This window comes from Poecilia formosa, unplaced genomic scaffold, assembly GCF_000485575.1.
Source record: "Poecilia formosa unplaced genomic scaffold, Poecilia_formosa-5.1.2 Scaffold423, whole genome shotgun sequence".
Classification (NCBI taxonomy): Eukaryota; Metazoa; Chordata; class Actinopteri; order Cyprinodontiformes; family Poeciliidae; genus Poecilia; species Poecilia formosa.
Genome location: NW_006800362.1, coordinates 1 through 16,104, shown reverse-complemented (window position 1 = coordinate 16,104; position 16,104 = coordinate 1). Strand labels below are relative to the sequence as shown.

The window sequence follows — 16,104 nt, the reverse complement described above, 5'->3', positions numbered from 1 at the left end:
ACACAGTAAGCCTTTCAGAAATGACAGACACTGGAGACACCACAGCCAAACTGAAAACCCCACAGCAAGATAGAAAAAAGCCCAGAATGTTAAAAAGCCAAACCACCTATCTAGACTCTGTGCAACATTTTATATTTAGCCCATTACCAGCTACACATAACTATACTGCTGAAATGCAATTCCTTCTTTCAACTGTTCCAAGTTTCAAACTTTCCAATGGGTCATTAATTCAACAATGCTGATCAGAACTCTCTAAGCCGTGCGATTATGGTTTCTTAGATAAAAGATGGAGATTTGCTTACAATTTAACACAGCCTAAACATTTTTTCACAAACAAGTCTAGCAATATGCTACAACCTGTCACAATTGTTACATTTTCACAGTAATTGCTGCAAACCGTTACAACTATTGCAAATTGTTCAATAGAAATCCTCAGTCTACTGCTGGATGGTATGATAAAATATTTCAAAAAACTATTTGAAAAGCCCACCTAAACAATCAAATTGATGCAACCTCCGGTGGCGTTAGCAGATATTACACATTGTTGGGGATCTACAGTAGTCCTGTACTGTAACTGCACATTTGCATGAGCCTGCATGAACAGCTATTTCATCCCTGACACCGAGTCCCCCTCCCCTTCTCCTCCATCAGCCCTATTAAATGTGATAGCAGGGTGCAGACAGACATCACATTTTGTCCTCTGTCCTTTCACTACACAGATTATGTTATTCATTTGAATAAAATATCTCTGCTCACAAAGCATAATGGGCCCTGTGAGGAATTCAATCATCTCGGATAATCATCATTATCAATAATGCCAGTTAATTACCATAACAATGAGCAAGGTAATAAATGACGATGTCAAGGCAGAGCTACCAGGTTCAGGAAACAATGAAGAAAGAAAGCACTTCTTCTCTTCAGAAGTGCTATGAATATCACCTCAGTAAGGTTCTCCAAAATCTCTAGGAAAGAAGTCATTTCAATATACTGCCACATAAAAAAAGATATAAAAATTGCAAATCATACTGTTACTCATCTAAAATATTAAGAAACTGGTGGTAAATATTGAAGCCAGATACTTAAGACAAATTTATCCAAGCATGGTTTGTGTACAGTGGCAGAAACGGTGAGTAAATGGCAAAAAAAAAAAAAAAAAAAAAGTTTTAGCTGCATTCCTATACCATATCTGTTGGTGTTAACTTGAGAAATTGTGATTGTTTACTTCATCTCCATCACTCCATGGTCAAAGTTTTGTTAGACTTCAAGTCCATATGTTTGCTCCAACAAGCACTACTTAAAATGAAAAGAATGGGAGCAAATAAAATCGAGAGTGACGCAATCTGTTAATTTTGTCTGCACCGCTAACAAGACGGTCAAAGAATGGGCCCATGCAAGCTTAAGGCGTCTTCAAAGTGGTCTGTGTTTGAACAAAGACCTGACCCCAGTCAGCTTTCCGTCACAAAGCACGACACCCACATGTTTACTTCCTGTCAGACTACTGGAATGCAGTGTTGTGCGTGAAAGGGGTTTATGCTATCGTTTCGGTGCCAGCAAACACGAGTTGCGTCACGTTATTTTAAAGACGACATTTAGGTGTTTTAGAAATCCAAAGGACACAGACTTCCATTTTCTGCTCTTGCCAGATCCAACCATGTGGTGTTTTGAGCAGCAGAAATCCTAATCAGGTCTGCCTTGTTGTCTCCAAAAGCAACAAATGTTTTCAGTGGGCGACAGATTGCAATTTTATATTATTCTTCAACTGTTACCCTTGAGTCTTTAAGAGAAATAAATCCTTTCATAAGACTCTCTGAAATCCACTATTTTTTTTTTTAAACAAGCAGGGTTTTTTTTTTTTTATAAGATAAAAACACTTATCAAGTTCAATACTTAATATCTGAACTTTTTACAATTTATTGTGAACAATATCTTACAACTCTGAGTTTATTTATACTTTAAGTAATAACGTAGCTGGTCAAAGGTTAGACACCACCACCACCATCAATGGACAAAAGAAAAGTAAGACTGGACAAACATGAATCATCCACCAATCACCAACTAGGTAAGCAGCTCCAAGTTACAGGTGCATCTCAATTAATATGAATAGTATCAGAAAATGTGTTTATTACAGGAATTTATATATATATTTAAAAAACTCAGACAATTAGGTTACATGATACCTACTGAATGGATATCTAATACAGACATGTCAGCCTAAAAAGTATATTCATGTACTGTATGGTTTATGCAATCAGTTCTCTTTTGCATGAATTATTCCACAAATGCTGCATGGTTAGTTTTGCTTAGCTATTAAAAAAAAAACAAAAAAAAAAACCCAGTTTGCTTTAATAGCGCTTTGCTAAACAGTCTGCTGTAAGCCGCAGTTAACCTTGTTCCACCTTTTCCTTCCACTCAATTTTCCAGTTGTAGCAAGCCTGTTTGGACACCAGTATCTGGTGTATCAGGGTGTTATTTTAATCTTAATTCAGCATCACAAGTAGTTTTTTCACATGAGCACCCAGCTACATTAATTTCTGACAAGCTAGATTTTTGGGCTTTTATGAGCTATACCCTTAAAACAACAAAAATAACAAATACGCCATTAAAATAAATCACTTGGTGTGAAATAAACCTATGAGTTTCACTTTTTTAATCACATGATGGAAATTAAATCAAGTTTTCAATAACATTATTGAGATGTTCCTGTAGATCCAAGGAGCAAACAAGAAAGAAAAAAAAAAAAATCAAAGACAAATAAGTCGATCAAAACTGCAATCAAAGAGGTGGGCCTCAAGCATGAAGAGTGAGGAAAGGTGGTGGAGTGGTGAGTGTGCAATAAGGGATGACAAAGCAGAGTATGAAACGGAGCATCAGGTTATTTGACCTCGTTTTCACAAATGAAACACACTTTTGAAACACTCATTTATTGTGACACTTACAGATTTGGCAGTGGCCGAGATGTACTGGACCACCATCTCACGCTTGATGGCCAGTTCCTTCCCACGCAGAGGGGCTTTACGATCCTCATTGAGGTTCATGTCCTCCTATTATAAAAAAAAAAGAAAAGAAAAACAGAGAAGTGAAGCTAATTAAACTCTCCAAACTTTTTCAAGGTTGCATTTAAAGGGCACAAACACCAACATGAAAAAAAAAAAAAAAAAAAAAAAAAACATGTTCCGTCGATTGTAGCATTTGCTAGAATTTTTTTTTTACTGCACAACATCAAATTAGCCCGGCAAAGAAAAAAACATGAAGAAATTATATGCAGCTGTAGTTGATCCCAATAAACACATAACCAAAAAAAAAAAAAAAAAGTAAATTTCTGCATTTGAAAACCTTAAACTCTGTGAACTGGATCGTTTACAGTATAATGGGTCCATCAGGAAGTAGAAACCTTTCAGGCGCAGAAACAATTATTTTTCCATTTCCACTAGTACTCCTTTATATCAGATCTTGTCCCATGCTTAAATTAATTCCCTACCATGTTTCTTTGTTGAAGTCGCAAGCTGTGGCAGCAGAGTATAATGGCAGGAATAATTAGTCCTTGAAATAAAAGTAGAAAAAGGCAGCAGCAATATAAAAAAAAAAACGAAAAAAAAAAAACGCACACTGCAACCCAACTCTGAACAGAAGAACAAAATCAAACAACATGGCTTCTATTGAGGCCATGCAATCACAGCTGATAGGCTGGATAGGCAGTATCTACGTGTTATTGGGAGTATTATCTTCATGCTACTTTAATTCGGCATCACAAAGAGTTCTTTCATGTGAGAGACATCAGAGGATAGAGTGAAGGCCGGACAGAGCACTAAAAGCTAGGGAATGACATGATGATTAGAATGGAGGAGAATGTTTATCAGAAGCACTCTCTCACAAAGAGATGGCTAGAATGAACAGAGAGGAGAAAAACATCCTCCAGTGGGGATTCCACAAAGATGCGGAGGCATGCTGCCCTCTAGTGGGAAGAAAGGAAAAGATCTTTAACCATCACAGCTCTGATTTCACACCGATTTCTCTACATCTGATCAAATGTCTAATTCACCTTGTAAATTAGGTGCATCATCAAATAAGAGCAGTGTATTATACATTGGCTTTATTATCTTACCACAAGTAATCAGATTGAAGTTGTTCAGCCTTATTTGTCTGCGAGACATGGGCAGGAATCCCAACCACGGGCACTGTGACCTAAATTCCTTTAACTACATCTCCTCCAGTAAATACCCTCTGAGCTAAAAAGAAAACCATTAACATCTCTTGTGGAACTGGAAGAGGGGGAGGAAAAAAAAAATGCAGCCGAAACTTTTTCATCACCTAGGGAAACCAGCAGGTTTTTTAATTAATCTTTGAACCCTGCTAATTTATCTGCTTAATTGGCATTCAATAAAGGAGGCAGAATGTGGCGGGGTGAGTACATTGCAGGCACACAGAGGGGGGGCGGCGGGTTGCATGAGTGGTGAGCCTGCGGGACGTTTGTCAAGGGGCAAACTGGAGGAATGAGCCCTCCATGTTCAGCCTGCAAAATGATTAATGCTCTTTTATTAATTATACCCTCACAGGCAACATAAAAAGAGTCTCGATATATCAGGACTATTCTGCTGGTGTAACTGAAATGCCGTGATTTGAGCTTCTAGCGATGCCAGTAGACCAGACGAGCACTCCAGCTCGCTATCTGAACGCCAGTCTGACAAACTCCGGGAAGAATTTATTAATACTGATCAGGGTGCTGTGCTCATACCAAACATTATTATACTGGTGTATTCAGGAAATCCTCCTTCACCATAGTGCTGTGACAAAGTATTTTTCCCCCTTAAAGGTTTCTCTAGTTTTCACCTGTTAAATCACACTTAAATGTATCAGATCAAACAAAAGGCATCTTTTAAATTATGTAATCTTTTAAAGGAAGATAGCTAACCAAATGACTGAACATATAATTGCTCTCTCATCTCAAATGATGAATTATCTGTGCATGCCAATGTTGTTTCTTTGGTTACACTTCCCTTACCAGGTCAGATAACTGCCAGAAATCACTTCAGTAGAACCGTTCTGACGACATAAAGTAAGCAACGCACCATATCCCAATATAAAGAAATTCAAGGCAAAGAAATCCACTGTCATCTATTAGTCCGGAAATGTTTATAAACATATTTTAACCACAGTGAAAGAAAGTCTCCGCAAATGGAGAGTTTCAAGGGGAAAATAGATCAATAGAACACAAAGGCCCATGTTTCTGTGTTTCTGGGTGAATGGTGTGCTTCCCTCTGCATATGGTGCAAAACTAAAAGCCTTTTGAAAAAAAAATTATTTTTGTATTTACTCAGGTTATCCTTGTCTGGTATTGCAATGGGTTTGATAATATGAAATATTTCAGTTAGACAAAAAAAAAAGAAAGCAGAAGAAATGTGTAGGGGGCAAAACGTTTCGACAGTGCTCTCCATCCAAGTAAAGAAATGTTTAAATTAGAAAAACAAAGCCATTATGTGTTTGACTAAATTCCTGAGTCCTCAATCACTGTAACCCAAGTAAGCAGGTGTTTCCCCCTCACCAAACCATATTCCCCCAACCAAGCAATAAGTTAAAATGGCTGCACTCTGGGCATGGCAGATCTTCACTGGGGATGAGGCTTAGCAGCTGTCTGATTATTTGGATCAGAGGTTTCAGGCAGCCATTAACTTTAACAGATTAAGACTTTGCAACAAATTTTAGCTTATAAACCAACTTTGTTCCTCTATTTTTCTAAGTTGCACAACATTTTTTTATGGAGAACTTTATCCTGAAGTTAAACTGCTAGGATGGAGTTTCATCTTGGACCGTATTGCATCAAACCAGACAAAGAGTTTCAAGTTTGACTTGGACTTGTGCTCTAAAGACTTGAGGTATTGGCCTCACTCTCATGCAAGTCAATATTTACTATTTAAAGATGTGACTATTAATCTCTTCTATTCTTCTCTTACCCCAATTCCCATCATAGCCTTCTATTGCATCTCAAGTGAACAAAGAAGCATCATCAGAGATCCTTCCTCCCAGCAGCTGTCGGACTCTATAACCATCAGTGCTGCCAACAAACTCAGAAAGTGTTTACGTCCCTGCTCTTCTTTGCAGTTTTCCTGGTGTCAAATAACACTTCTACTGGTATTTGCACATCAATGTTTGCAGTTTTCTTTTCATATATTGCAAATAGTCTGTTTTTAAATACACGTTTTGTATCTTTTATATATATAGTTGTGCTACTCTCCTTTGGATCAGGGTATGCAATGTTTAATAATTGCACTGTATGTTATGATGCAATTCTTCCCTTATGGTACAGTATAATATTCTTAATTTTGTTATTTGCATTTATCCATGAGGACAGTAAGGTCTGTAGATTCACAGTTACTTTTTGCAGTTGTTACAGGTGAATTTCCCCAATGTGGGACAATAAAGTGAATTTCTATTCTATTCTAAAAGGAATGCAGTGGACTGTTGGATTTCAGTTACGTTCATATAGAGATGAATCACAACACACCTTCCCAAAGCACTTTGCAAAATGCCATATTCTTTACAGAAGTATACAGTTAATTTGGTCAGATCATATAGACAGATTTGATTACATACATTTCATAATAAAAAAAAAGGCTACTAACAGCTTTGCTGTGTGTGTTGTATAAATGGCATCACCTCTGTCTTCTAAAAATCAACTATGTTTTAATGAATTTGTATAATTTCAGTACAAATAAAGTTAACATACACTAACATCTTATAGTCTGACCTTCAATCTTTCTGGTTCCTTCAAAATAAAACAAATTTTTATTTTGAAGGAACTAAAATAAATTGGCTAAACATTAACCTGTTTAGCCTATTTTAAATGTCTTATTTGAACATGAATGCCTACCAATATGTTTTATGTGATAATATTTCTTACCGATTTTCAAATGTATCGATTTATTGCATGTTAAATTCAAACTAGTAAAAAGAAATATAAATGTGCCAATTGTCCATGTATGAAATTATGCTTCAGGAAAAGGATTTTAATTCATAACCTACGACGGTTTGGTGTTTAAAGCAAAATAGATGGCATGCATCCAATGTGAAAAAGTATATTTCAGCACTTAAGACTTTACTTGGACTTGTGTGAACAACTCTGAATAAAATCCCTAAAAGAAATCGTCAAATAAGTTTGGCAAAATCGCTTGGCTTATAACTTGTTGGGGTTTTGAATTAGACTTGATAATTAACGTACACCCTCAAATGCACCCGAGGCTTGAAAATCTATGAGGAGACTGCCCTAGAGAGAAATGTGGATCTGAGAAAAGTAAGTAGTAAAAAAAAAAAAATGTTTTGCTTCAACTGTGACAAATCAATTATTTTGTCCACTACCCTCAAGTTTGATCCATGAGAGGCATAAGGGCATATGCCGTAATTCTCCTGTGGGCTGGTTTTAATGTCTTGGTGCAGAGTGGAAGTGCTGTGGGATCACAAAGGAACTTATTACCCAGAGTGTTCATCCTAACAATGACACACATCTTGAAACAAGCCACAGTAGCACTGCAGTCCTACATTGTCACTGTGCTTCCATAAGTATCCCAACATGTTTTCACAAATTCTTGAAATGAATTGCATTTGTTCTCGCATTCAAAACAACAAACTTAAATGAGTTGTGCTGTAGTTTTATGTGACCGATCAAATCAAAGTAGCATAATTGTGAAGTGGAAAGACACCGAGACTGAACCTTCGAAGGCCCAAGTCTACTCAATCAGCATAGACTCAGTTATCCATTGACCATGAAGACTGGAAGTGAGCGACTGTGAAATCTGACGGTCTGATCTTTACATTTATTTCTGACCTTAACTCAGTGCATGCCCCGTCACCAAGCAACCATGACGGCACTAAGCATAAACTGTACAAAGTGGAGTTTGAAGACCTGGTGAGTTTTATTTTTATTTATTTAATCATAAATAATTTAATGAATTATATACATTTTCACATAACTATATAAAAATGTTAATGCAATTGACAAAAGTCTACCTACCAACACAACTTCACCATTGTTTCAAGAACAAAAATCTCCTTTAGCAGCACACCCTGCCCACCGACTCTGGGGATAGGGTGGACTACTATGAATACACCAAACCCGTCCTGCAAATCCTGGAAAAAGGAGGACGCAATTTGCAGCAGCCTTCGAATTCGGACAGCCTTTGTCGCTTTGCGGTGACGTAATCGGCCTTCAAATGCTGCCTTCAAAGGACGCAGCTCCTGAATTTGAACACACACTTTCTGTACCTCTAAAAAAAAAGTCATAAGATCCGAATAACACAGCCTTCATTGACTGACAAAATGCTAAAAAGTTTAAGGGGTACAAAACATTTTGAAATTAAATAAGATTAAGAGCACATTTCATCCCTTTATGAAGGATTTAATTACAAACACACACAAGAAGAAGAATTTGAAGGAAAACGACTGAATCGGGATTAGCTGTAGTTACAGGTCCCCTACAAAACACTACATTTTATATAATTATGAAACTGCACATATTATATTGTTTCAATCATAGAGAAGTGTCACACATCATGCATTCGTGGTTTAGAGAAAAGCTTTACCCTCACTAGGAGCTGATTGGAGCTACGCCGTTCCTAAGATGAATATCTTTGATTGAAGCCCACTTCTTCCACACAGTTTTCTCCTCGGTGCGATAAAAATACTGGACATTTTTAACAGCTGATTTACTGCTGTGCATTGTGATGAGAGGCTCAGAATTCAAGCTGTGCATATCTAGCTAAATCCTGTGACAAATTGCATAACTACGCACTACACAATTACCGAGACAGCACATTGAAAGTTATTTGGATGCAATTTAAATCTCTGCACTTTCATGAATGCAGTCCTGCTCTCAATGATTAACTTCAAAAACTCTATAAAGTATTCATTTGCATTTCTTTACCACTGACTGAGAATTTATTCCTATATTTTGTCAGTTTTGCTTTGATGGCTGTTCAGTAATGGCTTATGGGCTATTCCAGCATAGATATACACACCACAGAGGAGGGGGAGAAGAAAAAAAAAAAAACAAAAAAAAACATTTTATCGTGGTCATTAATGCACAGCTGGAGGTTTCGCTAATATGGCAAGGGTCAGCCCTTCAATTGCAGACAGCAAGGCTAAAACATGCGAGAACAATCAACAGTGAAATGTGGGTAAAGTTAATAAAAAGTGTGTGAAACATAAAAGGAAAACTGTGAAAATATTTGAGATGACAAATGCATACCAAAGTTGGTGATTATTAGCATAAAATATAGAAAAATCTACCCACCAGCTATTTTCTGGGTACAACATCAAAGCAGGAGAGTTTTCAGTTTATAGGTGGAAGCAGGATTGGAATTGACGGTACATAAGTAAATAAACCCCCTCCCCCCCCTCCCTTTTTCGATTGCATTACCGTAATTATAACTCCCAACCCCAAGTGTCAAGACCTGTCAAATGTCAGACCAGCAAACATGCCTTTTGTGTCATCTGTCACTGAGCAAATTGAAGCCTGGGTGTAATGTCACGCTGCTGTGAGCACAAACATAGTAATTGAGAGGTGAAGTGAGTGACAGGGATGAGCGCCCGGGCAAGAAAACAGTGAACACAGGCCTGATGAAAACTCTGAGCTCTGATCGCATTTCTCAGGCCCTGGCGATGGAGAGCATTGTACGAGAAATACGGAAAAGGTAAGCACAACACACACACACACAGAGCAAGTCACTCAGATGCATTATAGACAATAGAGCACACAACCTATGAAATAAAGGTAGAGTAATTCAGCTTCTCACTTCAAAGAGATGGGGTGAAAGCTTTTCACATTTCAGTCCTGCAGCACACAAGGCCAGAAATGCACAAAAGTGACATCTGACCCCAGGGACGAGGGAGAAGTAAGTCTGATATTTAGCATTTTAAATCTGCCCAAATGAAAACCAGATTTAAAATGACTTATACTAAATCTGTCAACAAATGGCATAAAAACAAACAAACAAAAAAAAAAGTCATGTTAAATCCAAATCCTTGTGCCAAAGCTCCTTTTGTTCCCAAGAACAATGGTAACACAAACATGACGGTGTCAAATGATTGCATTTGGTGCTGTGAGACATTACTGCTGTAAGAAAATATGGGCCCTGCACGCAGTCTATTTGAAACTCTCAATGCAGAATGAGATTAGCAATCGCTTGCAGTCTTTGGAGAGTTGTTTTACTGCAGTGCTCATGCAAATATGCAACTGAGTTCGTAAAGCTCTGCAGTTGTCTTAGGCTGCATATCATAACTTGTTGACTGTGTTCCAAAGCTCCTCTGGATATTCACACATGAATGTGAGCGCCTTTCAAGAGGTATTTTAAGAAAAATGAGGTGGAATTGTTCCAGTTCTTTCTCTGATTGAAACCAACTTCAGTTTATTAAGAAATAGTTACAAAAACTCAATCTTACACCTTACAAGTGCCTATCGTAATAACTCAAACATCAAATGTACCTAAATGTGAATTAATATGTACAGTGTGGGTTTTTTGCTCTACTGCAGAAGCTAGCATCTACAGACTTCATCTCCTTTCTCAAAAGTATAGCCAATCAGCAGAAAGAAAAATAAATGGCACATCTGGACCGACTACTTTGCAAACACCAGCCAATAACGTGTCATGTAGAAATCCTAAGCTTAATTTTCTGTCAAATAATTTAAATATGCTCTACAAAAAAAATGGCAAATAATTTGGATTCAAGTTAAACACAAATATACTGGTTCACTGTAACTCAAACTCAATCAATAAGGAAGGAGAGCATCGAATTTAGGGGCATCAAAGTTAATGCATGCCATCCATTTTGATTATTTTCTATTTGTCACAAAAGTGGAAAAACTATGCATCATTTTCCTGAGGTCCCATTTCTGGTTTGCCTATCACATAAAAAAAAATACTTCCAATAAAATACACTGAAGTTTGTTTCTGCAACTCAACAAAATGTGAAAAAGTTCAAGGGGTTGTAACACTTTAGCAAGGCAATGCATGTCAGACAACCCAAACGATAAAACCTGACTCAATTTTGGGGACATTACTGGTTGGAGTTCAAGCACTGAGACGAGGAAGCACAAAAGAGACGATGGTGAAAGCCTGAGGACAAGAGCTGACAGTAGCAACACTCAGGCTTCTACAGCTATGAAGAAAGAAGAGAATGTGGATGGCAGCCTGAATGACACACTCTGGAGGCAGCATTGTAGGGGCTGCACAATGGCAGACAAGTGAATGGATAGCTTCATGATACATAAAAGCACAGAAGATCCTCTTTTTATGCTGGGCACAGACAGACAGAACAACTGGATCAAATGTAGAAGTGAGCAGGTGATTGTATTACAATCAGATAAAGAGCATGTCAGTGATGCATCATTAAACACCCAACAAAACACTGGTATGACTATTTTGAAATGTGCATCAGTAGCAACCCTAGAATTGTCTTCAATACATTAAAAATACATCTGGACGTTACAAAAGCATGTTTGCTTCCATTCATGATTTAATAACTAAAAGAAAAAAAAAACTACTTTAAAAGCGCTGAAGTGGTTTGGGTTTAAAACAACCCAACAAAGTATAACAAACTGTTTATAAAAGGATTACAGTTCAAGGTGGAAGTACAGAAACTGGACTTTCTGTACTTCCAGAAACTGTCAAGCAAAAGTCTACCCCGTGAAGGACAACCATGCATTGTGGGAAGAGAAGCAACTGATTACGTGATGGTCAAAGGTTAAAACATGACTCAGTCCAATTGTACTTTGTATTAAAGAAAGTGTACAAGCTGTAAAAGGAGTCACTGGTGTCATTTCATTTTTTTTGGACCAAGGACGTTGCGACGCCGAAAGAGAAACAGAAAGTCTTTGCCTTTTGACAACAAGTTGTCAAAATGATTGCAATTTGTAGCTGTACTAAAAAGAAAAAAAGAAATCCATTTTTATGAAGTGTTATTCAGGTTCCTGGAAGCATTCAGAGGTTAGGTGTTGTTAAGCAGCGTCAGGTTGGTTTGGTGTAAATGTAGACACTGCTTAGGTGCACATGTTTTATGTGATGAATTTTTAAAAGTAATTTTGAATAACGAGAAAACGGGTCTCATCAAGGGGCCCCAGCCAGAAGTATAAAAGTATAAAGGCTCCACATAACCAATTCAGATAAATGTAGCATATGTTCTATGAGTTTTGTGGTAGCTTTAAGGTATTATACTGCAAAATACTTCTGTGGTGAGAAATAAAAGCCTAAACCAGACATTTCTTGACCCCGGTCTAGCTAAATAAAACTTTAGAGCCACAAATATTACATGAACTTTTGAAATTAGTGTTTCACAGACGGCATCAATAATTATTGACTTGTTTTTTTGTTGTTGTTGTTGTTTTAAATATCTGAGTCATTGCCAAACTGGAGGCTTGACTTTTCCTGTTTTATCCACAAGGTTCACTCCACGTTGTTTATTTTTAAACAGTTATGTGACACACTGGCAAAACCTTAACCTGCTACTGATCAAGTTACTCACCAGATTGTTGGTGGTAACCTTAGAGTGAGTGAGTTGCTAGGTAACCAAAGTGTGGGTTAGTTGATGCCACCCACCTTGCTTAGCTGGCTGTGAGGGGTTGAGTGGCTAAAGGCTTTAATCTGAAAACATCCCCCACAATACTGTGCATTTCTGGATCAGAGTTCAGTTACTGATTAATTGTCGATCTCTTACATATAACAACAATAATTTCTAATAAATAACTATGGACAATTTGCTTTAAATGAATGAAAATGATACAAGACGGCAGAGAAGGGGAAAGTCATTTCAGTGTTCTGAGGAATGTGTAAAAATACAAAGACACTTGTCAGAGGCTCTCAAAAACAGAGGAAAGCAAGGGCTTGACTTCACTATTTAGGGAAAAATGTTCAGAAAAGAGTTTCTAAGGGGAAAAAGATCATTTCAGACCATGTGACTGTCTTGCCCGATTTAACATCAATCCATCCACTATCTTCCACTCAATCCGGGGCAAAGTTGTGGGGTCAGCTCCAGACTTCCACAAGTCACAAATTAATAGTCATTTAACTCCTTGATGACACATGCATCAATCTCTGTTTTGGACAGCAAAAAAGAATGGAAAATACAATACAGCTTTCTGAAAAACAGAACAGAGTTACTGTTCTGTCCCGCCTCCTGAGGAATCTCCTGCCTTTTGATGTTTGGGTGAAGGGGTTGGAAAAAAACAAAAAAAACAACACGGACTGCCAGCATTGCATGAATCTGTCTTGGCCTGTGCCATTTACCACACCGAGGACTACTGGGAAAACAGCCTGAGGGCGTACAACACCAACAGACTCCAGAAATTGATTAAGCCGGCTCAGACCTGGGTGGAGGCGAACCATCTGTATGCAGTGAAGGATATTTTCAAAACTTCTCTCTCCATCACTGACGATGTCTCCTGCCCACTAAATAGCATCATGGCATGCCTGGAAACTCACACTGACTAATTCCCCAAACTGGAAACCATACAGGAAAAATGGAATTAGTTAGTTAATCTGTGTTCATGTGTTTAACCACATTTATCTCAACTTGCATCACACTTTGATTTATATTTTTTAATGAACTTTTCAATCATCTGAGCTTTAGCCTTTTGGTAATATATGCACTCTTAAACTTTATGGTAAATTTAACCTGCAAGCAGATTTAGTAGTCTGACATTTTTTGTTTTGTTTTGTTTTGTTTTTTTAGGCCAACATTTTTACAGAAAAATAAAGTCTTAATATATGTAAAATGTTATCAGAATATGCTTAATTTGCCAAGTTTATGTGCATAAATAAGGAATTTGACTTTAAATAGACATCTAATATAATATATACAAACTTTGAGGAGCATAAAAATAATACAACACTATGTATATATAATAATATATGCACTGCTAATTTTTATGCTAAAATATAGTGCAAATATGCATATCTTGTTTTACACACAGTAGCTAACTGCTCTGGCTGTACGGTGTTCATTGTGTCAATTGGATTAACAGCCTGAGGGAAGAAACTGTCTCTGTGGCAGCTGGTTTTTGGATATTTGGGGTCTGCAGTGGTATCATCTGCTGGTTAGGTAAGACATAAATTATTACTCATCCATTAACCAGGCTACTGCATTCATCTTAGTTTGATAGTAAATAGAAAGCACAAACATCAACAACTTTTACTCACATGCATAATAAGAAATCACAAAACTCAGGCAGTTATGCTGACCTAAGTCTTGCATGGTTATTTTGTTATTGAGCGAATAAAAAAAATAAAAAAAATTCTATTTTGAAAAAAAATATATACATATTTTTGTGGTTTACATGAGCTTTTAACAAGACAATTTTGGCCGTCGTGGCAAAAAGTTTGGGCAGCCGCTTTAAGGTCAAGGATTATAATCAAGATCTGAAAGTTTTCTGATCCTCTGTAATATTGATTTTACATTAAATGGGTTGGGGTTGACTATGTAAATCTACTATTTTCAGAAACACACAATGATACTTTTCAGCATCAGTTTAACCTTGATCGATCATTAGGGAGACCTCTAGGCCATATTTTCACTTTTGCCTCTAAGCAGTCGGAAAAAGCTATGCCAACTCAAAAAGGTCAATCATGTTCATATTAAAACTGTTTTACACACCAAATGTCCTCTGCAGTAAAACAAGGAACCATGAATACTAAGACACTAATACATCTTTTCAAAATGAGCTTCTACATATTGTTTGTATGAAGCATTCTAAATTGGATTCTATTATTGAGTGAACTTAGGTTAAACGAAGGAGAAGAAAGAAAACAAAGCTTACCATCATCTTCTCAAAGAGGTCAACTATTTCTTTTTCCGAGAGGTTCATGGATCTCTCGTCAAAGAAAGGCTGCGGCTGAGGGAGTTCGGCTTGGGTAGAGATGGGATCAGTCGGGTGCTGAATAAGAGGCTTCTCCTTCTTTGTCCCAGTTTTCCTGAAACTTGTTATACGATCACGCTGAAAGAAAACCACATTTGAGAAATGAAAATATTTCAACAACAGTCTGTGTAATGGGAGAAAAAAAAATGGTCTAGGCCGCCTGGAATAAAAGCTTTGTGTGCTTTAGCAAGTTGGAAAATGTCCTGCTCGCAGGACTTGGTTGTGCACAATTTACTGTAAACATAAAACACCCCTATTGTCAGGACAGCTAAAAGATGCAGTGGCAAAATGAAAGGAAAATCAAAAACTTTAAAACCCGACATAAAACTGTCCAATTTGTAATTCTTAACATTGAAAAGAAATGCAAAGCAATTTTCAAATATCACCAAATATAATAAGACTCCATTAAACATCTTAGGACTTTACTTACCGTCACATTTGTTATAATTACCTGTTTTGCACTGATGCTATTTTAATAAGTCAAGGACAAAATATCAAATACAATTTGTGTGCGATTAAAAACATTCCTTATTGAATTCATCAGTTGATTAAATTAATAAATCTGGGAAAGTTTAGCTCCGAGTAGAAAACATACATGGGACGCATGCAGGGAGGATGATCGTTAGGTTTACTTAGTAACGGGTAAGTAGGGGTGGGGGCTGTCATGCAAATGAGATGAGAATCAAGTATGACTCAATGGATCAAATGTACTGCATGTTGATAGTATTTGTTAAACACTGACGGATAATAAATCAGTTAAATTCTAGCGACGTCACAGTAAGAAATCAAGGAGGTTGTTGACTATAGTCAGTTTCCTCACTGGTAAACATTTAAACGTGAGCCTCAATGTGTGTCACTATGCTGCCAAGTTTCGTCTTGTTGTTACAGGTTTTCTCCAGCGAGCTTTTTTTTTTTTTTTCACCTCCTCTTCACTGAGTATGGTGGGAGATAAACATTATTTTTCGAGCTCAGATTATATGAAATATTTTATTTATTAATTGTGGTAATGACAATTCAAAATACTAGTCTGCAACCCCCCTTTTTTTCAAACTCCTGAGTGAGCGGTAAATGGTTGATTGAAGTTAGATTTGCACATTCAGTTTTAAAGCCATCTTTAGGTTCTTTTTTTATTTAATCAAATCATTAGTAAACTGATCCTAATTTGGCTCAAAATAATTCTCAAACTCAATATTTACAAATTTTGTTGA

General features: G+C 37.1%; 1 protein-coding gene across 1 annotated transcript in view; it reads right to left on the bottom strand.

Annotated features, from left to right (window-relative positions):
• LOC103155363 (protein diaphanous homolog 2-like) overlaps positions 1 to 14,974 on the bottom strand; it is a gene marked incomplete at its 5' end in the record, with an annotated part of 266,071 nt that extends 251,097 nt beyond the window's left edge. Inside the window, 2 exons of the mRNA XM_007577025.2 lie at positions 2,937 to 3,041; positions 14,798 to 14,974. Coding sequence (XP_007577087.2) covers positions 2,937 to 3,041; positions 14,798 to 14,974 — 282 coding nt within the window. The remainder of the gene's footprint in view (positions 1 to 2,936; positions 3,042 to 14,797) is intronic.
• Between the last annotated feature and the right edge of the window lie 1,130 nt (positions 14,975 to 16,104).